This window comes from Acomys russatus, chromosome 23, assembly GCF_903995435.1.
Source record: "Acomys russatus chromosome 23, mAcoRus1.1, whole genome shotgun sequence".
In the NCBI taxonomy this organism is placed as follows: Eukaryota; Metazoa; Chordata; class Mammalia; order Rodentia; family Muridae; genus Acomys; species Acomys russatus.
In genome coordinates this window covers 4117116-4135701 of record NC_067159.1, presented here as the reverse complement: position 1 = coordinate 4135701, position 18586 = coordinate 4117116, and the positions used below count along the sequence as shown (strand labels likewise).

General features: G+C 48.6%; 1 protein-coding gene across 3 annotated transcripts in view; it reads left to right on the top strand.

Annotated features, from left to right (window-relative positions):
• The window catches only part of Ptgfrn (prostaglandin F2 receptor inhibitor), a 70824-nt gene that overhangs the window by 41616 nt on the left and 10622 nt on the right, over positions 1-18586 (top strand). For all 3 annotated transcript variants that reach the window (XM_051165459.1, XM_051165460.1, XM_051165458.1), the window contains exons 5-6: positions 11051-11476; positions 14625-15044. In XM_051165459.1, the coding sequence (XP_051021416.1) occupies positions 11051-11476; positions 14625-15044 (846 nt within the window). The remainder of the gene's footprint in view (positions 1-11050; positions 11477-14624; positions 15045-18586) is intronic.

Here is an 18586-nt window from a genome sequence, read left to right as displayed (position 1 = left end):
GGCAGGGCAATCTGGGTGATATTTTCTTAAGGGTGAGAAATTTAGGATTAGTGTCCCCTTTGAAGGAGAAAAAGCTATAAGTTGGTTTGCAAAATGAAGAACAAAGCAGCAGACATAAAAAATATAATGAAGATCAAAAAGGACATGGAATCTAAGAACAGACGGTGCGGGCGGCTGGGATGGGTTAGCTGCTGCGTTTGAACACTGAGTTTTGGAGTGGAGACAAAAAAGATGTGATTATCTAGTTCGCTGAGGAGAGAAAAACAAACTCTTTCGAAGAGGCAAACTTTTTCTTGGCACTGAATTTATCCCATGCTTTTTCATTTCGGGGCAGTGGGCAATTTAACCGGCAGCGCTATTCTACCAAAGGCCTTCAGTGATTATTCAGACGGACGTTTCTTATACCCACACTCCCTAAGAGCTGAGGGCGTGAATTGTAAGTGTGGAAAGGAATTGGCTTCAGGAAACAAATGTTGCTTTGTGTTGATCCAATTTAGTGTATGGCGGAAACGTGGAGAGCCGAGCAGAATGGCCGGTTAATCTGCACATTTTAAGCCATCTCTCTCTGCTATCAGATGTCTTAAAGGAGCCTTTGGCAAGAGTTGGATACTAATCAGTTTATGGTTGAGCTCTCGGCCCTAAGTACCAGACTTCTGTTAATTAGAGGGGCTGGGAGGAGCCAGGCTCGGGATGCAGAGACTGGGGGAGGGGCACCAACGGGAGGAGGCAGAGCTCAGCTCTGCGGGTCAGCCTTAAGAACCTGATTTGCATTCTTCCCCACTGGGGGACCAGCCCCTCCTCAGCAATGGCCAGCAAGGGAGGTGACTTTTCGCCCCCCTACAAAAGGAGCTGTTAATCTGCTAAGTACTCGGTAGAAACTCCAGAGCTCTGTCCCCTCTCTAGGATGTCTTGTTTGAGTCTGTGGAGTTGTTAGCATGGCTATTGCCCATACCTGTCCAGGATTATTCCAGAATAGTGGGTGGTGGTGCGTTGGAGTCAGCGAGACTTGAGTGGATTTCTGCTGTGTGTGTCGACTTTGGTTTCCTTGGTTTAATGAGATAGTGCATAAAGTGTTTGGCACAGTACCTGGCAGTTACACGCTTGGCACATTCCCTAGCGGTGTCGTTGGTGGCTTATTCGTGCTTGAGGGTCTTCTCTACTAAGTTGTTAGCCAGTTAGGGTAGAGGAGACTGTGTCTGAGCAGCAGGGAATCAGGCACGGAAGAACCAGGGATGTGTGTTGTGGAAGTAGCATTCCCAGGAGATGCTGGGGCCAGGGGTTTACACCCAGCCCTGCCTACTGTGCTTCCAGTTCTGGGTATTTATGGCCCCTCTGAGAGGAGCAGTGAGGAGGAAGAGAGTGTAGGGCATGGGTGCGATGGATCGTGCTGCTCTGAAATGGCCGAAGCTGACTTCTGTCATGATAATTGTTCTCCACAGACTCCGCAGAGCCATTCCCCCACCACACGACTTTACTTGTAGCTGGAGCACAGTGGGGCTGGGGGTGGGGAGGGGTAGTCGGAGCATCTCTGACAGCATCACTCTAGGCTTCTGGGAGGGAGAAAGCGGTGGTGTCCCAAGGGCGAAATGGACCTGTCCAGGTGAGGTGGCTTGGGAGCCAGGCCAAGGGGGTGAGATCTCTCCTGCAGTGCTGCCCGCCCATGCTTCATGCAGAAGTTCTCTTAGTCCCACAGAAACAATACTAATCCCATAACGTTGTTGTTGTAAAGATTAAGCCAAATCTCAAGGAAACTGCTGTGGCCTGCTGGCATCTAGGAAGCCCTCAGTAAATGCTATTTGGGATGTCACCATAGAATGGGCGTAAGGCTGTATACCTTCCTTATAGAATTGTCATGGTGAACAAAGGACATCTGTATACCTTGCTGACACACTGTAGGAGAAGCGGGGTCCTTGAAAACAATAGGCAGGAAATCTACAACTCAGCTAGTGAATCTCTAAGTTGTTTTGAAAGTTGTGGCAAAGAAATTTAATGATCCATGTTTCTAGTAAACCCTCTCTTCTGAGGAGGGTCACCTGTGACTCCCCGGCTTTGCGGATAGCGTGTGTACGTGCAGGTGGACCTGGGACCAAGGTTAGAAAGTAGGCCTGCTGTCCCCCACATGTTGCTGGCATTCGGTTGGGAATGGCTCTGTGTTCTGTGAAAGCGCTGATAGCGTGGGTTGTTGTTTGTTTTCAGCTTTTCAGAACAAATGTACAAACATTCACAGTAGAGGAAATAATCACCAGCTTTAACCATAAGTATCTTGCTCGTCTGATTTCAGCTCTCTTCCTTCTTTGGACACACACACTTGCTTTTTTATCTACAAGAACATAACACATACTCGAGATGCCGTGTCTTTTCTTTTGTGCGACAGGATCTCTTGCCCTCTGTAGCCCAGACTGGCCTTGAACTCAGCTCCCTCTTTTTTTGCCTCTGCCTCTTACATGCTGTGATTACAGATGTGTCCTACCACACACAGCCTCCACATACCATTTCACCACTGAATGCTTCACGATGCATCTTAACCGAATAGCATTTTTCAAACATAGCCCTCCTTGCATTCTTAGCTGATTTCTTGATGAGATCAGGCAGAATGTAGCAGTAATCAGTGGTGAAATACCATGGCAAAAATGAGTATTTTTATGCAAAATATTAAATTTAGTCCAATTCAGTCAGTATGCTAATATCTCTGCTGTGGAAGGTGCTTTATGCATGGCATGTGCAGATGGGTGCTCTGGGTAGCCCTTAGCCTTGGAAAGAGTCCTATAAGTTTCCATGAGATGTACATACAAATAACAGAAGTTCAAGACAGTGTTCTAGTCAAGTCCACAGTGTGGGGAACCTGGCAGGTGGAAGGCTCTCTAGTGAACACTTTCTGAATGAGAAGTGGGGATATGGGGTGATGTGCTGAGCGAGTTCAGAAGAGGCAGTCTGTGTTGCCAAGGTGAGGCCACACACAAAGAAAGGGGCGTTGTACCAGAGGCCTAGAGAAAGACACGCTCTCCACAAACCACATTTAAAATTGTAAAGCAACATAAAAGGACACCTTCCGCACATGCACAAAACAGAAACGAAACAGAGATCTGCATCCTGACTCCTGTTACTCTGATGTCATCAGCAGCAGCATCCTGTCTTCTCTGGGAGTGCTCATCTGAAATTGATTTAGAAGGCTGGTGGGCAGCGCACACAAGCCCGCTCACTGTCATTTCACCAGCCAAGAGCCCACGGGTTGGCAGTGGGCTGAGGATAGCCTGGAGAGTAGCAGGAGAGCAGCCACGGAAGTCTGCGGGGACATTCTCCTGTCCTGCCAGTGTGAGGTTCTTATGCTCAGACATGAACGTTCTGCTGCCCTACTGTGTTGTGCCCCTCCCCATCTCACCCTACTATGTTGTGTGTCATGGGGTAGAGAGTGGAGCAGGGTGGGAGAGTCTCTTCATCTCCTTCTGCAGCAGTTTGCTGAGCATGCGCCCTAGGTGGTGAGGTAGAGGGCGTTACGGGGAAGGTGGCAGGAATGGGGGCCGCAGAGTGCTGAGATAATAAGAGAGGAGGCAGTATTGGGGTTCGGGTGGGTTCACATGGTGCAGGTCCAGGATGCAGGCTGGGGTACGTGCTCTGAGCTGAGCATGTGGGGGCAGCTCCTGGAGGCTTACTGACTGTGACTTGGCAAGTGTATTGGTTAGAGGGTCACTGGGAAGCCGTGACAGTCCTGCTGGAGGCAGTGATGGTAGTGTTCTCTGTGATCTCACTCTTTTTTTTTTTTTTTAAGATTTATTTATTATTTATACAGTATTCTGCCCACACGTGTGCCTGCCCACCACAAGAAGGCACCAGATCTCATTACAGGTGGTTGTGAGGCACCATGTGGTTGCTGGGAATTGAACTCGGGACCTTTGGAAGAGCAGCCGGTGCTCTTAACCTCTGAGCCATCTCTCCAGCTCCTGTGATCTCACTCTTAACTGCTGTGCATCAGGCTTGCTCTGGAAGGAGTGGGAGGGATGCTGAGGAGGCAGGATGCATGGGGCTTTTACCTGCTTGGGGGTTTGTAGGCAAGAGGGAAGAGGTAAAGTGAGGGACAGGGCAGCCAGGAACGGGCTCCTGAGAGCAGTCAGTGGGGAGTGGGGAGGAGGGAGCTGGCTGTGTTGTTTTCCTCTGAGTGCATGCTGCTGAGGGAAGATGCGGCCCTGGGGTGGGTTACAGTGTGGCCTGGCTACAGTTAGAATGATGCGAGTCCCAGGCAACATGCCTGCTGCAGCTCCACACCCGTGTTGAGTTGTGAAGTCTAAGGAAGAGTTGGGGCATCAGGTGGGTTCTAAGACACTGAGTGAGTTTTGGGGCACAGCCAGGGAGGGAAGGTACCCTGATTGAGCTTTTCCCTGACCACTGGGTTAGTCACGTTTCCACATCATCTTTTTGTTTAACTAACTGACCCATTAAAAGTGTGTGTGTGTGTGTGTGTGTGTGTGTGTGTGTGTGTATTATACATCTGTGTGTTTGTATGTATGTCTGTGTCTCTGTGTGTATAAGGTTTTGGTTTTGTCTTATATTTTTGAAACAGAGTCTTGCCATTTAACTCTGTCCGACCTGGAACTCACTGTGTAGACCTGGCTGGCCTCGAACTCACAGGGGCTCATTTACCTTTTGTTCTGGAGTGCTGGGATTAACGGCAAACACTGCCAGCCAGGTGTGGTGGCGCACACCTTTAGTCCCAGCACTCGGGGAGGCAAAGGCAGGCTCATTGCTCTGAGTTCAAGGCCTATAAAGCTGGTCTATAAAGCTGGTCTATAAAGCGAGCCCAGGACAGCCAAGGCTACACAGAGAAACTCTGTCTCAAAAAACAGAAACCAAAACCAAAAAAAAAAAAAAAGAAAGAAAGAAAGAGAAAAAGGTATATCTATATATATTACCACATTTGGCTTAACATCATATATTTTTATGGTATATATCTTGATACTTGATAATATACCTATGTATAAATACATATATGATGGAATGGCTAAACTAAGCTAATTAAGATATATGTTACCAATGATTACACTTACTTTTTGTAGTAAGAACATTTTTAAAATTAATTTATTCAGATTACATCTCAATTGTTATCCCATCCCTTGTATCCTCGCATTCCTCCCTCCCTCCTGCTTTCACCCTACTCCCCTCCCCTATGACTGTGACTGAGGCGACCTCCTCCCCCTCAGGGTATCAAGTCTCTTCTTGGTAGCCTGCCATCCTTCCTCTGAGTGCCACCGGGCCTCCCCATCCAGGGGAATGTGGTCAAATATGGGGCACCAGAGTTCGTGTGAAAGTCAGACCCCACTCTCCACTCAACTGTGGAGAATGTCCTGTCCATTGGCTAGATCTGGGTAGGGATTCGATGTTTACTGCACATATTGTCCTTGGCTGGTGCAGTAGTTTGAGCAGAATGTGGTAAGAACATTTAAAATTCATTCTACCCCCAATTCTCAAGTACCTATATATAGACTGTCACCTAAGAGCTGTCACCCTGTTGTACATGGACTTTCTGGATATACCTTCTGCCCAACACAAATTTGGTATCCCCTCCTTGCCCAGCCTCTGAAAACGACCATTTTCCTCTTCTCTGCTATGAGTTTGATTTTTTTTTTTTTTTAAGGTTCCACGAACCATTTGTTTTTCTGTCTTATTTTGATTAACACAGTGTCTTCTAGGTTCATCCTTGTCATTGCTGATGACAAGACTTCCTCATTTTAAAAGGCCATATAATATTGTAGTGTGAGTGTGTGTGTGTGTGTGTGTGTGTGCGTGTGTGTGTGTGTGTGTGCGCACCCTATGTTATCTCTCTGTGTTCGTCTGTTGACAGACACTTAGGTTGACTCCCCCTCTCAGCTATTGTGAGCAGCACTGTGATGAACTTCTCCTGCCGTTTATCATCATTTTAACAGCCTTTAGAAAGATGTCATTTTTGGAAGAAAGTACCTGTGGGTTGAAGTAAACCATGAAAGACAGAAGGACTTATTAGAAAGCACGTGGTCTGTTAGAGTTAGAGAACAGAAGCCTAGGAGAACATCAGGGCATCCCAGTGTCACTGGTCACTCGGTCTCAGGCACAGGCCCGTGGGAAGCCATGCTCTGGTCATATTCCCTGTGCCAGTAATTGGCAATACCATTGCCAGCCCAGCCTTTACTGTCCTGAGAATTGTCCCATTGAGTACTGGAGCTTGGAGGCTCCAGAGAGATGCTGGTCTGGAAAGGTAGGAAGGATACAGTCCTGGGACCAGATCTACGTGAGCCATGGCAGGAAGTTACCTGCCTTTTAAAGGTCTTCCCTCTGGGTGTGAAATGGGAATTGTGGAGCTCCTGTTCCCTTGGGGGCCAGGGGACACTGATGCACCAAACAAGGACCATGCATGGAGAGGACCTAGGCCCTCAACTCAGATGTAGCCGATAGGCTGCTCAGTCTCCATAGGGGTGCCCTAGTAAGGAGAGCAGGGGCTGTCTCTGCTATGGCCTCTGTTGCCTGCACTTTAATCACTTCCCCCTGGTGGGCAGCCTTACCAGACCAGAGAGGAAGAGGATGCAGGCAGTCCAAATGAGACTTGATAGGCTAGGGTCAGTTGGTAGGGGAGAAGAGGGAGGGAGGGTGGGGTGGTGAGGAGATGAGGGAGGGGGCTATAATTGGGATGTAAAATAAGTAAATTAAAAAATAAATTTAAATTAAAGCACACATACACACACACACACACACACACACACACAAGAAATGGGAATTGTGAAGAGTAAATTGCGTGGCGTGCTCTCATCTTCGTCTGTGTGTACACACACATCTCTCCCCATGTACCTACTATTTGTGTTGCGGGAGGGGGTCCGAGCACTGCGATGCCACAGCCTATGGGTGCAGGTTAGAGAACAGCTGCCTCAAGTGTCTCCTTCCATCTTGCTGAGGCAGCTCTGCTGTTCCTGCCACGTTGTGTGCTCCGGATGAGCAGGCCTCCCTGCCTTCCATCTTGCCAGGTAGGTGCTAGAATTACAGACGAGCACCACCAGGCCTTTTACAGAGTTCTAGAGACTGAATTAATGTCATTCAGTCTTGCACAACTAGTACTTTTGCTTGCCGAGCCATCTCTCCAGCCCCCTTTATGTATATTCTAGTTCTTAGTCCTTGCAGTGAGCTTAGGCGGTGCAGCTGTGGCCATTGTCTGCATCATTAGAGATGAGGCAGCAGAGAGCTTAAGAAAGTTGTGCAAGATTGCCTACAGCGGGGCTGCAGAGATGGCTCGGTGGTTAAGAGCACTGTCTGCACTTCCAGAGGTCCTGAGTTCAATTCCCAGCAACCACATGGTGGCTCACAACCATCTATAATGAGATCTGGTGCCCTCTTCTGGCCTGCAGGTGTACATGCAGGCAGAACACTCTTATACATAAAATAAATAAAAATCTTTTTTTAAAAATTGTTAAACAGGCCACACATGGAAACACAACAGAAACGTAAAAACAAAAACAAAAACAAAAACAAAACTTGCCTGCAGGTCAAGAGCAGAAGCAGGATCAGTACACGGTCTGCTTGCTGACCCCTGGCGTTTCACCACTGCATACTTTCCTTATTCCTCTTCATGGCCTCACGGACTAGTGTCCCGGTTGGTGCTGGAGCACCAGCAGCAGCTTCCCATATTGTACTCTGTAACTCTGCCATTCTGTAAATGGCAGCCACAGTGGCTCCTGCCACAAAAGGTGAAGTGCAGTGTCAGGGTAGCTGTGTTTCCTGTGTCTACTTCACTGGCTCTGGCCCTCCTCCACACTTGCCGGGAAACCCATGTTAAAGCCCCTTGCTAGCCTGCCTTCTTCTGTGTGCCCCTCCACGTTACCTGACGTTCCCATCTCCCGCCACCACACTCTCTCCTGCCACCACACTCTCTCCTGCCACCACACTCTCTCCTGCCACCACACTCTCCTGCCACCACGCTCTCTCCCGCCACCACACTCTCCTGCCACCACACTCTCTCCCACCACACTCTCTCCCGCCACCGCACTCTCTCCTGCCACCACACTCTCTCCCGCCACCACACTCTCCTGCCACCACACTCTCCTGCCACCACACTCTCCTGCCACCACACTCTCCTGCCACCACACTCTCTCCTGCCACCACGCTCTCTCCTGCCACCACGCTCTCTCCTGCCACCACGCTCTCTCCTGCCACCACGCTCTCTCCTGCCACCACACGCTCTCCTGCCACCGTGGTGCCCCTATATTTGGGATGCTCTGAAGCTTCAGAATCCCCCGAGGTGGCACTTTCCCTCTGAGCTCCTCTCGAATGTGCCAGTTCCCCACTCCACAGTGACTGTTTGAGGGTCTCGTCTCCAGGCTTCACATATATTGCCTTGTACACAGCAGGCGCCCAGTACATTAGCTAGTTTCATGTCAAGGTTTATAGAAAATAGTGTGCCACATGGCTGTGTGCACAGCTCGTTCAAATCTGTCATTTCCACGTTTGAGGAATCTGGTTGTTCTGTTCTGCTGTTGAGTCTGAACCAAATATTGATGTAACATAGGGGTAAAGCAGTGTTTCTCAACCTATGGGTCATGACCTGTTTGGAGTCGAACAACCCTTTCACAGGGGTTGCTTAAAGACCATCAGAAAACACAGATATTTATATTACAAATCATAACAGTAGTAAAATACAATGGGAAGTAGCAACCTAAGTAATTTTATGGTTGGGGGTCACCACAACACCAGGAACTATACTAAAGGGCCGCAGCGTTAGGAAGGTTGAGGACCGCTGCTCTAAAGCCCAGAGTGTAGGGTGCTGAGGGACCTTGTGTGTCCTCTGCATATGATACCTTTCACAAGTTCCTGGAGATGTTGTGATTCCCCACAGTCGCTTGCTGCTGGGACTCAGTTCTCTCCATCGCTCATGCCCCGGCAGCCTCTGGTACCACCTTGCATACCGTCTGCACCACGGCAAGGCTGCTCACACGGCAAGGCTGGGGCTGTGGGGCTTTACCTCTGTGGTGGAGCCCAGTCTCACTTGCAGTTAAGTGCTCGTGGAGACGGAACATTTGAGAGAATTCAGGCTTTGAGTTCTTTCCATGCCCCCGCCCTGGGAATCATTCTTGGAGAAGTCACGATGTTATAAATTCCATTAGAGGTGTAAATCACAAAAGAACAGTTCCTTGACCTCAGCAGTTTATAATCTGTGTGAGTCATAAATAAAAGCAACCAGAAATGAAACAAAATTGCTAAAGGTGAAGGAGATGAAGAGAGCGCTGGGAAGTTGAAGGTGGAATGATTTTTCTCATAGAAGGCAGAGTGCTTGGAACAGAAAAATGCAGACTTTTCTAGTAACCTCCCCCATGCATGGAGCCAGGGAACAACAGATCTGGAAAACCTACCGAACGGCAGGGTCTCTGGGTGAGACTCTCAGGCAAAGAGCAGTTGCCAAGCGAGCGTATAGCTGGTGTAGGAAAGCCGCCGTGGGAGCGCAGAGAAAGACTGCCATCCGCAGCGACACCGGAGGCTTGCTGAACAGCCCAAACACTGCTGTGCCACAACAGCATCGCATCCGTGGTGGTAGGAGAGCTTCAGGGACAGGGCTGGCATGTGGAGGGGGAGGGGAGAGGAAGGAAGGAAGGCTACGAAGGGGTTCCAGTACAGATTCCTTAAGGAGGCAAGTGTGGAGAAGGCCTGCAGCCAGTGAAGAGACAGCCGTGGGAACAGCATAGGGAAGGGGCGTGGGTGGTGATACCGAGCAGATCACCAGGGCCAGGGCCGCTATGAGATGGCTTCATGGATGGCAGGGTTACAGGGTGAGTTGTTTGTGGTGGTGAGAAGGAGATCCTTTTGGGGAGTCTTAAGTGAGGGGGTGTTAGCTGACTGAATACAGAGTCAGTGGGAAAATAGCAGCTGAGGATGAGAATGCGGTTGAGAGTGATGACTTGGGGGGGGGGGGGTGTTGCATTTGGGGCACAGCCATGAGTGGCAGGATCCAGAGCCCTAGTGGGACTGGTGGGCCTCAGATTGTGTGGTGTTCTTTGGTGAGACCTTTGCATTGCTGCTCCAGCAAGAGCTTAGGAGGTCTATAGGTGTGAGCTTGCTTGGCGTCCCAGAGAAATCCTAATGGAATGCGGACACTTAAGTTTCTGAGATTTTTCTCTAAGACTCCAACCTCCTGGTTCACCTGTTAGCTTGCCCTTGTCCCATGCAAAAGTAAGGGTTCTGACTCAGGACATTTGGCTTCTAGCCTTGGGAGCGTTCTCCTCTCCTCTTTAAATTTAGTCTTAGTTTTTAATATGTATGGATATTTTGCCTGCATGTGTATCTGCACCACATGTGTACAATGTCCTAAGAGGCTATAAGAGGCCATTGGATCCCCTGGAACTGGAGTTAGAGATGGTGGTTTTATGAAATACAATGCAGTGAGGTCTATTTCTGGTGGGCCCGAGCCAAGGTGTATCCCCGAGAAATTATGTCATGCAACAGATCTGGTATTTTTTAAAAAAGGTTTATTGGAGGGGTGGGGAAGACTTGGGGAAGGGATAGAGGTGGACAAATGGACATGTAGACAGATAGACAGACTGGGAGCAGAGCCATGAGGGCCGAGAAGGAGAGAGGGGGGCACATGCAGAGAACAGAGAGAGGAACACTGAGGACACAGAGAGCTAGAGTGACGGGCAGTTCTTCTCCATGGCACACCGGGCAGTGGTGGCAGGTGATGGCTGCAGGTGATGACATAAGCAGTTGCTAGGTCCCTGAGAGCGGGCCCGTGGAATTGCCTGTACACTAACAGTTGTGATTGCCATGTGGGGTTTGGGAATTGAACCCAGGTCCTCTGCAAGAGCTGTCAGTATGCTTAACTTCTGAACCATCTCTTCAACTACCGTGGCAGTTTTCTTAAGGCAGATACAGGAAGAAGTGATTTACAAGCTTTCAGAAACGCTCTCACAGGGGCCTTCCTGCCCAACACAAAGGCTTGGTTTTTATCCTAGAAGATGGTGGGATGATCGGTTTGTGAGAGTGTGAGTGATCCTTGACTTGTCCCTTTGCCAGTTCTTAAGCTGCCGTGTTTTCTCTCTTCCTCCTTCAGAACCGGAGTACCAGGTCTACCTGAACGCATCTAAGATCCCTGGGTTTTCAGATGACCCCACAGAACTGCAGTGCCGGGTGGTGGACACGAAGCGTGTGGAGGCCGGTGTCCGACTTACCGTGTCATGGTACTACAGGATGAACCGTCGCAGCGACGACGTGGTGGCCAGCGAGCTTCTCGCCGTCATGGATGGGGACTGGACTCTGAGATACGGGGAGAGGAGCAAGCAGCGGGCCCAGGATGGGGAGTTTATTTTCTCCAAGGAGCACACAGACACGTTCAGTTTCCGCATCCAAAGGACTACGGAGGAAGACAGGGGCAGTTACTACTGTGTTGTGTCTGCCTGGACCAGGCAGAGAAACAGCAGCTGGGTGAAAAGCAAGGATGTCTTCTCCAAGCCCGTCAACATATTCTGGGCCTCTGAAGGTAAGAGCGCGGTTCTGGGCGTTGTTCAGTTTTGTTTTAGTTTCTCAGGTCATCTGTCTGGGCTTATTACTTTCCACCCACACCAGAAATCCACGCTGACACGCTAGGGACACACTAATCGCCACGTGGCCCTCTTTGCCCATCTTTGGTTGGACTTAGTGTCACCTCTTCCATGTCCCCAAGCCAGGAGGAAGGGGCCTCTGCAACTCACAGTCCGTTAGCAAAGCCGTGCGTTTCCTGAACTCCGTTGTTGTCCTTGTTTCTTTCTCTCAGTTGCCAGCCTCGGTGGTAGGGTGGTCTTCCCGCAGACCTTGAGTAGCTGTTTCCTCTGCGGTTTCTACCATTTCTCCTGAGCTCCAGAAGACCCCTTGCTGCATCTTCTTGCCCTCCTCCCCCTCCTCCTCCTCCTCTCATCATGGTTGACTCCTGAATCTTCTCACTTGCCGGAGCTACTAGCCTTGGTTTCATCCATGGCTACGCTGTTACGACTCCCGCCAGACTGCCCTACTTGAAATCACCCTGGGAGCTTTCAAAAAGAAAGGAGCCTGGTAGAAATCCTGTTTAAATTGGTCCGAGGTGTGTGCGGTCTAGACACTGATGCCCAGTCCCCTGCCTTTGTCTAAGGATCACATCCTCTGTCCTTTTGGGTTCTTCACTCCCAGTTCTGTTCATCAGGCTAGCTCACTTCTGATAGCTGAAACCCAGCACCTCCATTGCCCAAGTGTCATGTGCCTGGTTCACTAAGCACAGTCTTTCTAGATCATTCCCGTTAGCCCTCGAGCCTGTTGATCCTGTCATCTGCTGCTGTCCTTCCTTCTTGCTGGGTCTTCACTTCTCTCTTGCCAGGAAGTCCCGTGTGTGTCCAGGCCCAGGGGGTGAGGGGAACTGCGCAATCACCCGCTGATCTCTCGCCTGCGTTCCCAGTCAGTCGCGTTCTTCCTGTGCATCCTTACCTCTCTTGTCCCCTGGTTTGGTTTATCTTGTATCCTGCTTTAAAACACAATCCAATTCAAAGCTAATTTTGCTGTCTTCTTTGGCTGCGTATGCAGAGCTGGATGCAATTGAAGAAATCACTTTGCAGCAGTGGTCTGGTCCTACTTCAGCTCTCCCATCCCTTCTGTCACGTGGGCTCTCCTTTGTGTGTTTACTTCCCGCTCTCCTAAGTGATAATTGCGTGCCACCTGCTCTCTCTGAAAACCTCCTCCCCCAGCTCCATCAGCTCCTGGCCTCACTTGCTTCTCCACCCCCTATAAAAAGATAGTCAAAGGAGAATGTGCATCTGCCGTGCCCAGCATTGAGCCTGTTACTCGCCCATATGGCTTAGCAAAAATCAGTCCCCTAGAGCTTCAGAATTCTCTCTCCTCTGGTCCTCTACCATTGCCGTTAGAGAAACTAGTTTTGATCCATCTTCTCTCATCACCTCTCTGTTTCCTACACCCCTGCCTGCCACTCTGTCCTTTCACAGTGGTGCATTTGGTTTAACGCTGTTTACTGTCTCGTTTCTCCTCCGTCTATGGTACCTGCTTTCCCCCTTACTGCACATATTAACCCCAAGTGCTGGGGGTTACAGACCCCACCATGCCCAGTTCTAACTCCTCATTCTTGAGACCAGTCTTGAGTCTAATGGCCTCTCACGTGGCACTCTGAATGAGCCAGTGCTATTTCCCACCTGTATCTACATCACCTGCCTCCTTGCATCCACCCTTAACCACACCCTTAGCGTCCCATCAGATCATGAACATTTTCCACCCCAAACCTTCCCAGATTTCCTATCTCAGAGCAAAACCCAGCATCCTCTTGATGTCCCCAAGTGTCCTGTATAGACTCACCAGCCTCCCCTACAGCCTCCCCATTGCGCACTCGACTTGAGCTGCTCTGCCTAGGAAGCTTTCCCATCTCCCTCCGGTGCTTTGTCACCTCCTTAGTGGGACCGTCCTGGGCCACTCTGCCCACCCGCTTCCCCCTATGTGTAGTCCTGCACTTTCTCTCTTTTCTGTCTGGTGTTATTTCGCAGTTCTTACATCTCCGCCACCTAACCACACTACGTGTTTTCTCTGCTTCTGCTCCTCTACCGGGGTATAAGTTGAGGGCTTCTGTACCTTCCCCCCTTTATTCCAGTGCCTGTGATACGAAGGCTGGCTGTAATTATGTTTAATTCATGAATGGATGACCAAACTCACAGGAGAATCAAGGAGGATGATGGCTGTGACTGGCTCAGTCGACCCTCAGAAACCATTTCCCCGAAGATGGTGCAGCACACATATTGTGCTGATAGGTTGAGGGGGCCGATTTACTCCCCGAATCCCAACATAAAATTCCTAACCAGGTAGATTTTTGGATGAATTATTGCATTAAAAGATTTTGTAACGTCACGGGCATAATTCATTTTACCTTTAGTAGCTATTTGAGTGCCTTCCACATGCCTGATTTTGTGCCAGTGTGATTGAGGACACCTAACGTGTACATGCTTAGGGATCAGTGTTTGACAAAGAAACCAAAAGAACACGGAAACCCACTGGTAGTGCAGCCGTGGACATTGGCTCAAAAGTCTTAAAACCACATCTCTAAGGTTAAAAGTGTAAACTAGGTGGAAGTGGCCGTATCTGAAGGTGCAATCGCATATATTATATTATATTATATTATATTATATTATATTACATTATATTATATTATATTATACCATATCATGTATCATATATCACATCAACCATAATTGATACAGAGCTAGGCAGAGAAGCGCCAAGCCCCGACACAGGCTAGCTCAGGAAGACCTGCTTTCCTAGCACTCAGCAGAGAAGGCTGTGGTATGCTTAGCCTGTCTTTCCTGCCTCACTAAATCCTGAGAGGCACGTTAGCTCTCTGAGTCCTCTCAGTGAGACGTCTCGAGGATTTGCAGTTCCATCAGTCCACGCCTTCGCTGCCCATTGCACCGCCGATTGCTTCTGACCGCTGCTTCCCCTTGTGACAGTTTTCAGCCTCTCCACAGATGCGTTATTTTCTTTTGGAGTGCCCACATTTTCCTTCGTGTTATCATGTGGCAAATTGCAAATGAGCCCTTATTTCCCCGGACATTTCGATTTTCAGGTGCATATCCATTTTAGCCAGACCCGTTGAAAACGGCCAACTTGTGATTGATTCTTCATTCCAGATTCCGTGCTCGTGGTGAAGGCCCGGCAGCCAAAGCCTTTCTTTGCCGCGGGGAATACATTCGAGATGACTTGCAAAGTGTCTTCCAAGAATATTAAGTCGCCACGCTATTCGGTCCTCATCACGGCTGAGAAGCCTGTCGGGGACCTCTCCAGTCCCAATGAAACCAAGTACATCATCTCCCTGGACCAGGATTCCGTGGTAAAGGTGGAGAACTGGACCGACGCGTCGCGAGTAGATGGCGTTGTGTTGGAAAAGGTTCAAGAGGACGAATTCCGATACCGAATGTACCAGACTCAGGTCTCTGATGCGGGGCTGTACCGCTGCGTGGTGACAGCCTGGTCTCCGATTGGGGGCAGCTTGTGGCGAGAGGCTGCGACTAGCCTCTCCAATCCTATTGAGATTGACTTCCAAACCTCAGGTGAGCAGAGAACTCGAGAAGTCGTACGCTGAGCTGGAAGACGAGCCTGACGCTTTAATCAAGGGCCCTTGCCGTCTGCTCACTTCTGTGTATGTGTGAGTGGCATTTGTATGTGGTATGTACGTGTGCTTTCGGTGCACACAAGTGCTTAGAAGCCAGAGGAGGATGTTGGGTATCTTGCTGTTGTTCTGCCATCTTCCCTTGAGACAGTTTCCCACTGGCACTGATGGCCAGAAACCCCAAGGATCCTTCTGTCTCCCCACCAGCACCACCACACACACAGGCTTTTTATATGGGCGCTGAGGATTTGAACTCAGGCACTCTTTAGGCAGCGGCCCCTCTTACATATTATGATGTCTCCCAAGCTCCTGTCCTTACCGTTTCAAATACCTTGTGAAGTAGAATTCATGTACCATTTAGTTTATCCATTTAAGGTCGGTATTCTGTGGCTTTTCATATAGTCATAGGATTGTGCCGCCATCAGTCACCATAGTCAATTTTAGACCATTTCTGTGGCACCCAAATGAAATGCAGGCTAGCAGTGTCCAGCCTCCCACCCAGGAACCACGCTGCTTTCTCTGTATATGGATTTTCCTGCACTGTGCACGTCACATGTATGTCACCTTTGTGTCTGGCTGATTTAGCTGAGCATAAGGTTTTCAAACGTCACCTGTGTTGCAGCATGGTTTTCATTTTGGGGCTGAGTACCCTCCCATTACATGGTTAGGCCCCACTTTGTTTATCATTGCATCAGCTGATGGACAGCTAGGGTGTGTCCAGTTCCCCACTGTTCGAGTTCTGTCATGTACACTTCTCATGTACAAGGCTTTTTTGTAAATGGATATTTTTATTAAAAGAAGAAGAAGAAAAAAAAAAAAAAAAAAGACCAGAACTCACACTTGAGCCTTCACGGAACAAGGTGAAGAGAAAGAGCATGGTCAGTGTGCAGTTCTGGGCCTTTCCTCTTAGTAGTTTTTGCATGTAGCGCATAACCCTCAGCCTTGCTCTGCTCCTCACTGTGGGACTGGATAAACGTCTGTCATTGGGTGTCACCATAATTGCTGTGGTGCTATGAATCTGTCAGCTTGGTTTGGTAGGACTGGTTACTTGTGAATCTTACTGTCGGTGTCCCTTATGGCTACTCATACGTGAATTTCTCCTTATAAGGTGGGCTGCGTACCTACAAGGTATATGTTCTCACCCACCTGTCGATGGGTGTGTCACTAGGATCTGACACATCTGTCTGTGTCATTAAGCTGTGACACACCTGTCTCTGTATGTCACTAGGCTTTGGTACACCTGTCTTTGTGTGTGACACTAGGCCCTGCCACACCTGTCTGTATATATGTATCACTTGGCTGATAGACCTATCTCTGTGGCACTAGGCTTTGGTACACCTGTCTCTGTGTGTGTCACGAGGCTCTGACATACCTATCTGTGTATGTGTCACTGGGCTCTGGCACACCTATCTGTATGTGTTTCACCAGGCTCTGACATACCTGTCTGTATGTGTCACCAGGCTCTGACACACCTGTCTGTATGTGTGTCACCGGGCTCTGACACACCTGTCTCTGTGTGTGTGTCACCAGGCTCTGAAACACCTGTCTGTGCATGTGTCACTAGGCTCTGACACACCTATCTGTGTGTGTTTCAGTGGGAAGATGCTTTTAATGTTTCAAATCCTCATCTCCTTCAGACGACCCATGTGAGGAACTGTCATCCTTGAATATTAGACGAGCAGTCCTCTCTAATCCACACAGCATGCCAGTCTGGGACCTGAATGCATACATTTGTACTTGTCCATAAAAAATCTAGTCACTACTTGAATCAGTGTAACAAACACGATGGGGGTGGAGAGATGGCTCAGTGGCTAACAGCACATGCTGCTTTTGCAGAGGACTCACGTGTGGTTCCCAGCATCTCACACCCGCCTGTAATCCAGCTCCAGGGACCAATACCCTTTTCTGACCTTCCTGGCAGTTGCAGTCATGTGCACGTACTCACACACGTAATTAAAAATAAAGTATTTGATTTTTAATTTAACTTAAATAGTTATTTAATGTATCTTTCTAAAAAGAAATAATTCACATCTACTTATAGTTAAATTAGAGTCCGCCTGCCTCTGTCTCCAGAGTGCTGGGATTAAAGGCCTGTGCCACTGTACTTGGCTCTTGTTGGGTGGTTTGTTTGTTTTTTTTTAAATCATGGATTTCTTTCCCCGCCCCCTTCATTTGTGTTCGTTAAGATGATTACATCATTTTGTCCCTTTTTGTATGTATCTGTCTTGCTATCTGCTATGGTCAATTCCATCTTATTTTACACTTATTATTTGATCACTTGTTGTTAAAAAAAAAAAATAACAAGATCCCAGTCATATGGTTTTACCAATGAAGACTCAGGGGCCAGATGCTGGGGTGAAAACTTGCTAGCTCAGAGAGGCAGAGAAAATGCCCAGCTCACCTTCCTAACTCAGCTCATGTCCCAGAAGGGAAAAGCCAAAAGCCAAAAAGCCAAAAGCCCCTTCTTCTCCACATTGTCTTAAATGCCTTTCTACTCAAAGTCCCTTCTATTCTTTAATCCTAATTCTATAAATAAATTAACTTTATTTAATCCCGTTTACAGAAAGCTCTTGGATGACAGGTGCGTGCTAGGGGTGAGAACCAACACACCTAGAGACAGGTGTTTACAGTTCACAATCTCAGGGTTCACAATGGGATCAATGCCACAATCGTTCTTTCATGTAAAATCCTTTGTATTTCTGAGTTAGGGGTTAGGGATGGCTCCTGGATCTGTTTCTTAGTTCTTAAACTGCACCATGGCAGCTAGCCATCTCTTTACTTCCAGGTCGAACACATGGTCTAAAGGCCTGTGTTCTGTCTGTGGAATTATCTGTTCCCACCTTAATTAGAAGTGGCCGTCTGACTTACCAGCCCAATGCCAGAGCCCCAGACCGTCGTCCCCAGTAAACAGCTGGCCGGAACCCAAAGAGCCTTCACTTCCCGCCCATCAGCAGTCCTCCTTAAGATCTGGGAGGAAGTCCTCTGCAGGTTCAACCACTCTGCGTTCTGATCTCAAGCCTGGCTTGTTGTCAGTGGGGCCCGAGTTTCCATGGGGATCTCCTAGGTCATGGCTTTCGCTGACTCAGTGACTGAAATGAGATTTAAGCATGAAGAGCAAGATTCAGCCTTTTAACAGAATAGCATTTTTTTTCTCTTCTTTTGAATATAGAAATTTGGAGCACTGGTCATTCTTCCAGAGGGCCTGGGATGGACCCACATCACAGCTCATAATTGTTTGTAACTCCAGTCCCATAGGATCTGAAGCCCTTTTCTGGCCTCCATGAGAGCCAGACACACATGTGCTGCTCAGACCTACATGTGGGCCAAACAGGCATACACTTAAGATAAAAAATAATAATTAATTAAAAATTTAAAATGGAGCCAAGTAGTAGAAAGCAGAGCAGCCACGCCTCCTATTCAATTTGTTGTTCATCGTTCTAAAACTCTTCCTTTGGTGTTATCTTCATGACTGAAATCTCGGCT